Genomic DNA, 9984 nt, shown 5'->3' on the forward strand with positions numbered 1-9984 from the left:
ACCAGCCGCTCCTCAGAAACCCTATACAGGGTTGCTGTGAGGTGTAACCCACTTGACAACACTTAACAATACAATGTTCTTTAGTATCATTATTAACAATAATAAAATTATGGAGACAGTCTAGATTCCCATGTACAGAGGAATGGTAGAATACACTTTGGTATATACACACAATTGAATATTATTCAACACTGAAGAATAACGATGAATCTGCAGAACACCACATAACATGGAGGAACCTGAAAGACATGCTGAACTCAAAGGGATAGATATTGTATGAGACAACTGCTGTGAAAAATCAAGAAAATGTTTTTACTCTAAAAGAAACATTCTATGATGGTTTCCACCATTGGGAAGGAATGGAGACTTATTCACTAGCTAGAGTGGAATCCTCTGGAGTCCTGGTGTGGCACTGCAGGATAATGTACTGGACCACAAAGTCAGCTTCAACCACAAGATTTTTGGTTCAAACTCACAAACCGCTTGTCAGAAACCTTAGACAGGGTCACTGTAAGTCAAAACTGACTCAATGACGCTTAATAACAACAAAGATTAGAGTTCTGGTGTGGCATTGTTGGATAAGCACTAGACTGCTAACCACAAGGTCAGCAGTTCAAATCACCAGCCATTCCTTGGAAACCCTATAAAAGGTCATCATGAGTCAGAATTTACTTAACAACAACAACAACAACAACAGAGTGTATACATGTGCTGACTTGGGATATAGGGAAGGCAGTGAAAGGGAAAAAGAAGAAATTCTTTTATTGGTCTTCCCCCCCCCCCTTGTACTTGAGGGGAAACAATATAACAACAGCAATCTCTACAGAAGGAGATAATCAGGCCTTTCTTCTGCAGCACTATTCTGGGTTAAAACTACCAAAATCTAGATTACTAGTTGCGCACACACAATTTGCACCAACCTTAAGTAAATTTACACAATAAATAAATTCTTCAGTTAAATAAAAACTATTGCATCATTTAAAACATGTCTCATTTTTGTTTGTTCAGTGACTAACATATATTTAGAGTGTCTACAGTGTGCCATGGAGTCCTGGTGTGGCGCTGTGGGTTAATGCACTGGATTGCAAAGTTAGTTTGAACCGCTAGGTTGGTGGTTCAAGCTCACCAGCTGCTCTTTGGAAACCCTATACAGGGTTGCTATGGGTTGGAACAGACTTGATGGCACCTAATAACAACAACAAACAGTGTACCGTGAGACATTGGTGATTCATTGGTAGAATTCTCACCTTTTTGCAGGAGACCCCAATTTGATTTCCTGCCGTTGCATCAAGCACCACCACAACCTGTCATTGGAGGCTTGCATGCTTATATGATGCTGAGCAGGTTTCAGTGGAGCTTTAAGAATAAGTCAGACTAGGAAGAAAGGTCTGGGAATCAACTTCTTAAAACCAGCCAATGAAAACCTCTATTGATTACAGTGGCTTCTGATTGATTTTGGGTAGTGTTTTGTTCCATTGTGCATGGGGTTGCCATGAATGGGGGGATGACTTGATGTCAGCCAACAACAACAACTTTATGTCAGGTACTGTGCTACTTACTCATCAGTTGTGAACAGAATAGACACAGTAGTTCATAGCTTAAAACTCTGGTAGTAATTATAGAGCTACATGCTTTTTATGTTAATTTATTTGCAGTGAAGAACAAGTGGATGTGGAACTTGTACAACGTGGAGACATCATTAAAGTGGTTCCGGGAGGCAAATTTCCAGTGGATGGTCGTGTTATTGAAGGATATTCTATGGTAGATGAGTCCCTTATCACAGGTATGTTCTTCAATGTGAACACAGGTATGTTTACTTCATATGAAAATGAAGTGAATCCAAATTGTTAATGAAAATAGCCATGAAAGGTCAAGTTATTTGTAGAAATATGGAATGTGTAAATTATGAACAATGAAAGGATATGAGTTCATTTTCAGGCTGTATGAAATGAATATCCTCAGATTTAATTTGTGGTTATGGTTATGCTGTTGAAAGCCCTTTACTGAGCGTCATTAAGTACCAAAGGAAGTTGTTTTAGTCTGCTGTAGAGCCTGATAATCCAAAACAAGCATACTGCCTTCGAGTCAAATATGAATAATAGTGATCCTATGTGACAAAGTAGAACTGCTCCTTAGGGTTTCTAAGACTGTAAATCTTTGTGGAGCCAGACATCCCCATCTTTTTCTGAGTTGCTGGTGAGTTTAAATCTCTGATTTTGTGGTTAGCAGCCCAGTGCTTAGCTCCAGTGCCACCAGGGCTCCTAGTAGAGCCTGATGTTATGTGCCATGAAGTCGGATCAGACTCATAGCGACCCCGTAAAGGGTTTCTGAGGCTGTAAATCTTTACAGGAGCAGAAAGCCTCATCTTTCTCCTGTGGAACAGCTGGTAGTTTCGAACTGCTGACTGAGATTAGGAGCCCATTTCATAACCACTACGCTACCAGAGCTCCTTTGTAGAGCCAGATAGATCTTGACAAATTTTTCTGAGCAAAGTCTGAACTAGGATAGGACTCTAAGCTTTCTACATCAGAGTCTGCTCTAAGAGAGTAGGCCTTGGAATAGTACTAGAGATCCTAGATATTTTTAAGTGTCATCAAGTTGGTTCCGAAGAGTGGCTGGTGAGACTGAACCACCGATCTTGCAGTTAAAACCAACCATGCAGTCCAGTGCATCAACCCACACCGCCACATTAAGGCCAATTTGGAATACAAAAAAAAATAACACTTTTTCTACTTTACCCCTCAGGATGATCGTAGAAAAGGCTCATTCTATGGACCATGTGGAATTAATTTAGGGTGCTGTGTTTCTTGTTGTTGTTATGTGCCGTGGAGTCGGTTCCGACTCATAGCGACCCTGTAAAGGGTTTCTGAGGCTGTAAATCTTTATGGGAGCAGAAAGCCTCATCTTTCTCCCGCAGAACAGCTGGTAGTTTCAGACTGCTGACCCTGAGGCTAGCAGCCCGATTCATAACCACTATGCTACCAGAGCTCCTTGCTGTGTTTCTTAGTAGGGGCATTATGCTAGTTTGGATAGGACAGTGCTTAGTTCTGAGGTACTATCTTACATATTGCAGTATATTTAATATCTGGGACCCTAGCCCACTAAATTCCACTAGCAGTATCCCATGACCTCCAGTCATTATTATAAGCAAAAATTCCCTCCACATTTTCAAAATCTCCTAATGGTCTAAGTCTAAGGTGGCTCTTCTGAAGTTTCTCCCAGTAAGAGCACATCTTTTTTTTTTTTTTTTTTCATTTTTTTGAAGATATAAATCTTTGGGTTTGACTTAGAACTGATATGAGTAAAAAGGGAAGGCAACTTTCACCTAGGTTCTGTTTCATGAAGTTAGGAATCACTTTTTTTTTTTTTTTTTTTCATTTTTTTGAAGATATAAATCTTTGGGTTTGACTTAGAACTGATATGAGTAAAAAGGGAAGGCAACTTTCACCTAGGTTCTGTTTCATGAAGTTAGGAATCACCTTTATAAATATGTTTTTGACAATTAAGGAATAACAATATGCTTGTGATAGTATTCATTTATGTACCCTAAATCTATCTTTGCTTCTCATACAGGGGAGGCAATGCCTGTAGCTAAGAAATCTGGCAGTACAGTAATTGCTGGTTCTATTAACCAGAATGGGTCACTACTTATCCGAGCAACTCATGTTGGAGCAGATACAACCCTTTCTCAAATTGTCAAACTTGTGGAAGAGGCACAAACATCAAAGGTGAAACAGTATGAGTACTTTCTTTGGAGCCCTCTCAACATATATCTTGATCTAGTTTTTATGTTTTCTTTTGACATATTATTATTTTTAAATTCTAGGCTCCTATCCAGCAGTTTGCAGACAGACTCAGTGGCTACTTTGTTCCTTTTATTGTTTTTGTTTCCATTGCTACCCTCTTGGTTTGGATTATGATTGGATTTCTTAATTTTGAAATTGTGGAAACCTACTTTCCTGTAAGTGACTCCTAAGAACTCTTTATTGAGTTCCTTAATCTTCTGCATAAGTAATTAAGTAGAAAATAACTTTTATAATTACCATATGTTAAGGGAGTGGAATGGGTGAGTGATAAGAATAACATTTATATTTTTGAAAGTATAAAAGGTTTCTTTTTGGAAAGATTTTTTTTTTTTCATTATGATCTGTGATTTTCCAAAAGCAAGTACTAAACTTTTACAATTTAAACATAACTTTATTTACAGCATCGTTTTGCTTTCCCAAGGAACTAAAAGATATATTGAGGAAAATCTAAGGATCTCAGCTCTGTAATCTGCCATTCAGTATGATCTTAACTTCTCTGGGAAGTTCATTTTCCTTATTTACAAAATGAGGTTTTAACAATACCTATTCTTCATAACTCAAAGTTGTTGTGAGTGTTAATATATTAGGGACCCTTTGTAATTTATTAAGTGCTTTATAAATTTAAGATAATACTATCGCCTGCTTGTCTAGTTCAATAAAAGTTTCAAATATGGTATCGTTAAGAGGACTGTGCCTCAAATTAGATATATAGCCTTTAAGTCACTACTCTTATCCTCAGTTTTCTCTTTTTTTAAAAATAGGGATAATAACACCTAAGTTACAGGATTGTAGTTAGTGTAAAGCCTTACAACTTACATGAAAATATACACAAATGACATATATGAAAGCATAAGACTAGATATATATGAAAATCTCTTCCAATCCTTTTTCTATATAAACATTTAACTCTATGATGAACATTTACTATAAGTACTTGATAACTTAGTAAGAATTTATCACTGTAAAACCATTACTATTAACAAAGTTTTCCTTTGTTGTATGTGTGTGTTTTTAAAAGCCATACTGTTTCACTATTTATGTTGTTTGCTCCTTCAATTATAGAGCAAGATAAAATTATAAAAAAAATAAAACTTTATTCCATGTTTTGCTCATACTTTAAAGTACAAACGTTTCTTTAGGTGAATCACATTGGTCAAATACACATTGAACAAGAAGATTGCTGGGAAGTATTTTGGCATATGTGTCCTATAAGAATTTTTCTCTTGAATTCCAAGGGGTCTTAGGAGATTTCTCTTAAAAATATCAATCGTATTTACTCACATGAACAAATAATGTTACTAAACTTAATTAGCAGAGATACTCATTTCACAATGTTATAATTCAAAGGAATTTTGTTGAAATGTGACTAAGCTCCCTTTGTATGACAAGTGACTTTTAAAAATAAAAATTGTCTTTAAAGAATAATTTGACAAGTAAATTCATGATCTTGTTGTTTGTTGTTGTTAAGTGCTTTAGAGTTGGTTCCAACTCATAACAACCCTGTATAGGGTTTCTGAGGAGTGGCTGGTGGATTTAAACTGCTAACCTTATGGTTAGCAGCTCACTGCTTATCCTACAGCACCACACCAGGACTCCAGAATTCTACTATTTGTTCAGGATTATATCTGCTAAGAATTATGTAGCATGTTTTCAGCTCTCCTTCGAAGTCCCTAATAGGAGCACATTTTCAATATGGGACAAAAAAGTGGAATTTTGCATATATGTAACTATATAATTGTTTATAACTATGGAATCAGCACAAATGAAATCTTAATTTTAAGACTGACATGTTTTCCAGCTATGCCACAATTTCTTATGTATAAAATTAAAAAGTAAATTTTTCTTACTAGTCACAAAAATGTATATGTTGGTAGCTAGTTAGGATATATATAACTTCAAAATTGTGCGTTTATTTAAATAGGGTAAAGTTTTGTTCCTTTTGTTTTATACAACTCTAAATCAATAACCAAAATGTATGCCTTTCTTCTAAAGGGCTACAATAGAAGTATCTCCCAAACAGAAACGATAATACGCTTTGCTTTTCAAGCCTCTATCACAGTTCTTTGCATTGCATGCCCCTGCTCGCTGGGTCTGGCCACTCCAACTGCTGTGATGGTGGGTACAGGAGTAGGTGCTCAAAATGGCATATTAATCAAAGGTGGTGAACCATTGGAAATGGCTCATAAGGTAAGACTTAGGAACTAAGAATTATTTTGTCTGAACTAGCAATAATGTCCTTATTGAGAAACGCAGTGTCCTAAATTAATTCTACATGGTCCATAAAATGAGCCCCTTCTGAGGTTGTCCAGAGGGTTGAGGTAGGAAAGATGTTGATTTTGAATTTATTCCATATTGGCCTTAGTTACCTAGGATCTCTAGGACTACTCTAGGCCTACTCTTTTACAGCAAATCCTCATGTGGGAAGGATGGATTCCTATCCCAACTCAGATTAGGCGGTCTTTAAGGCAAGAAGATAAAATAAGTATTTGCCGAGGAAATTTTGCCAAAGTCTTTCAGTCTTCTTGTGTCTGATTCCTTCTTTCTTTGTGTTTTTCAGAGGGAGAAATCTGTTTTAATTACTACATTTCAGCTTCTTTGTCTTTGCTGCCATCAGCTGGCAGTTTAGAGCTATGACTTTAATCCACGATCTCAGGATTTTCATAATAGTTTCAATCAAGGCTACTTGAATTCAACTAAAACCATACTTCTATTACTATGATCCTATTATGAAGTTATAAACGATATACAGATCCATGCAGTAAACAGAGAACAAATTTGGAACCTCTTCTAGCCTTCTAATTCAGGCTATTAATTTTATAGTAATTTTTTATTTTGATGAAATTTCAAACTTAAAAGTTGTAAGAACTCCTGTATAGCCTTTGCTCAGGTCCCCCAGTTATTTTCATTTTGTGCTTGTTTCCTTTCTCATTCTCTCTTTCACACACACACACACATTTTTACTGAACCATTTTAAAACAGATTCCAGATATTAAACATTTCAATGTGTTTCCTAATAACAAGGGAATTCTCTTAGAATTATCAAAATAAGTTAATATTGTTATAATACTGTGATTTGTGATCTATGTTCCATTTTCCTCAATTGTTTTACTAATGTCATTTACAGCTATTTTTTTTTTCTTTAGTCCGAAATCATACTTTGCATTTAGATGCCATATGATTTTAGTTCTTCAGATTATTCATTTTTCATGGTTCATATTTCTAAATTTTTCAAGAGGTTCCTAATTCCAAACTCTTCCCCTTTTCTTATGCTCATTGGTTCACTAAACTGTCTCTTCTCACCCTAATATAAATACAATATAACCAAAGCAATCCAGCAGGTTTTATCTGGTGCTCACTTCAATTTAATTACTTAGCCTTTACTGCCTACTGGCCAGTTTTCCACAACTAATGTAGAATACATTCGTTTTGACAACCTTTCTCTTTTCCCTGGAAGCATTAGAGGCATCTTTTGATCACCTATTAACAAGTCAACCCTTAACAATGAACTCTAATTGTTTAACATGTACCCACAGTCATTTAGCATAATTAAATAGTTGTTGAACATTTCCAAATGATGACTATTATCTGTAACCAAGAGTATTTCTTCCTTAATTCTACCTTTTGTTTTCTCAAGATAGTCAATGGGTTAGTTTATTTAGAGATGGATAGAAAGCTATTTGCCAAAGTAAACAGTTTTTTCATTTCTGGAAAGTTGATACTAATGATTATCAAGTCATATGGGTGCATTGTGTTTTAATTGTGTTTTAATTTTCTTGCAGGTAAAGGTAGTGGTATTTGATAAGACTGGAACCATTACCCATGGAACCCCAGTAGTGAATCAAGTAAAGGTGCTAGTGGATAGTAACAGAGTATCATACAGTAAGATCTTGGCCATTGTGGGAACAGCTGAAAGTAACAGTGAACACCCTCTAGGAGCAGCAGTAACCAAATACTGCAAGCAGGTACAGTTTTTTGTTGTCACTACCCCCCACCCGCCGTGTTTATTAGCATAGTTATCTTTTGTAGGCATTACCCAAAGATCAAATCCAGTCCTAAGAAATAGAAAGCCATCCAAAGCAAGGCCACAACAGATGGACCGTGATTTTGTTGTTGTTATTGTTAAGTGCCATTGAATTGGTTCTGACTCATAGTAACCCTGTATAGGGTTTCCAGGAGTGCCTGGTGGGTTTGAATTGCCAACCTTGTTGTTAGAAGTTCAGTGTTTATACTACAGTGCCACCAGGACCCAAATTCTATTAGGGTCCTGGTGGCACTGTAGGATAAGCACTGTGGCTAAGAATGGGAGAAAAATGTGGACCAGAATCTCAAATTAAAAAATCAGCAACAACAAGAAATCAGACTAAACCTACTGGACTGACTGAGATGTTTTTTTAAACCTTGAACTGAAACTAATCCCTTGTACCTAAATAATAAATTGGCTCAAAAAAAAAAAAAAAAGGAAAGGGTAGACTTCCGGCGCTTCCCTGACCAGACAGCTCAGGTAGGACAGGCTCCAGGGAAAAGGGGTGGAATCGCACAAAGGAAACCTCCGTCTAGCAGACAGACAGTCTTTGAGCAAACATAAGATCTTATATTTCAACATTCTGAACTCGTTTTTTTAAAAGATCAAATTGCTGAGGAATTACACGCATTTTGAGCTTTTGCATGCCTGCATGTGGCTCCTGCACCCGTGCCAGCGAGTGCCTCCACCCCCTGCCGAGCTTGGAGTGCAGGACTAGAGCAACCCCGTTTAGAAGGCTGCATTTCCAGAGGAGTGAAAGCATAAACTAACAAAGCCGAAATAATAGAGAGGGATATCTGCGCGGATATCAGGAAATTTGGGGTACCCACAGTACAGAGAGACAGAGAGAGGCATTTTTTTACGTCATCAGATACAGACACCACATCCCTGCAGCCACTACCCCCACCTCTGCCAAGCCGCTGAGGCTCAGGAACGCCCACTGAGGCTAAGGCCCTCCCAAGGCCCAGACACACCCACTGAGGCCAAGGCCTACCCCGAGGCCCAACCCTCCCACAGATTGGTCACAAAGTCCCAGGCCCAACCAAGGCCCAAATCACCTACCCGCCGCGGCCCAGGCGGCCCACAGCCTGGTCGCCACCAAGGCCCAGGGCCCCGAGGCCCAACCCACTTCGCAGCCCTGTCACAGAGGCCCAGGGCCCCTGAGGCGCAACGCGCCCACAGACTGGTCACAAAGGCCCAGGCCCAACCAAGGCCCAAGTGGCCAACCTGCCGCACAGTCCAGGTGGCTCACAGCCTGGTCGCCGCCGAGGCCCAAGGCCCCCAAGGCCCAACCCGCTGCATAGCTCAGTCGTTGAGGCCCAAGGCCCCTGAGGCCCAACCCGCCCTTAGCCCGGTCCCCGAGGCACAGGCCCCCCAAGGCCCAATCCGCCCAACCCGCCTGCCGAGGCCCAAGCCACCTGATGCCCAGCTGCTGATACCCAGGCCCTCTGAGGCCCAAACCGCCTGCCCGAGGCCTAACCCTCCTGCAGCCCGGTCACTGATGCCCAGGCCCCCAGAGGCCCAAACTGCCCACCCTAGGCTCAGCCCACCCGCCTGAGGCTCAAATGGCCCACCGCCAAGGCCCAGGCCCAACTGAGGCCCAAATTGCCCATCCGCAGCCCGTCTGCCGGCTATCTCCTGATCATGTTACCGATAATTATAATAAAATAAGAATAGTCATGCCCAATAAGAAACAATTAACATTATCGAAGCATGTCCAAAAGCAGAAAAGAGCAGCAGATACAAATGAGCTGGAGACAGACAAAGGCTTCATAGAGGAGGAGGAGTGGGTTCTAGATATGCCTGAGAGGGAATTCAGAAGACTGATATGGAAACAAATTCAAATACTCCGAAAAGGAGTAGAGGAAAATAAGGAAGAAGTAACGAAAGTGTTGCAGGAACAATCTAATAGGATTGACAATGCACTGGAAACAATTCAAAACCTGCAAAAAGATGTCCAGGTGATCAAAAACAAGATAACAAATAGACAACAGGCTGAAAGGCGAGAGGAGCAGACTAGAAGAGATGGAAGCCACAACTAGTGAGCTGGAAGACAAATCTCTCAATACTGCCAAGATAGAAGAGCAAGCAGCTAAAAGGATAAAACAATCCGAAGAGAGTCTAAGATTCATGTTGGATAACATGAAGAGGAATAAT

General features: G+C 39.3%; 1 protein-coding gene across 2 annotated transcripts in view; it reads left to right on the forward strand.

The window, feature by feature from the left end:
* The window catches only part of ATP7A (ATPase, Cu++ transporting, alpha polypeptide), a 266921-nt gene that overhangs the window by 185500 nt on the left and 71437 nt on the right, over positions 1 to 9984 (forward strand). For both annotated transcript variants that reach the window (XM_006873741.1, XM_006873742.1), the window contains 5 exons: positions 1656 to 1783; positions 3574 to 3728; positions 3827 to 3961; positions 5799 to 5993; positions 7586 to 7768. In XM_006873741.1, the coding sequence (XP_006873803.1) occupies positions 1656 to 1783; positions 3574 to 3728; positions 3827 to 3961; positions 5799 to 5993; positions 7586 to 7768 (796 nt within the window). The remainder of the gene's footprint in view (positions 1 to 1655; positions 1784 to 3573; positions 3729 to 3826; positions 3962 to 5798; positions 5994 to 7585; positions 7769 to 9984) is intronic.

Source organism: Chrysochloris asiatica, unplaced genomic scaffold (genome assembly GCF_000296735.1).
Source record: "Chrysochloris asiatica unplaced genomic scaffold, ChrAsi1.0 scaffold00252, whole genome shotgun sequence".
NCBI classification, from domain to species: domain Eukaryota; kingdom Metazoa; phylum Chordata; class Mammalia; order Afrosoricida; family Chrysochloridae; genus Chrysochloris; species Chrysochloris asiatica.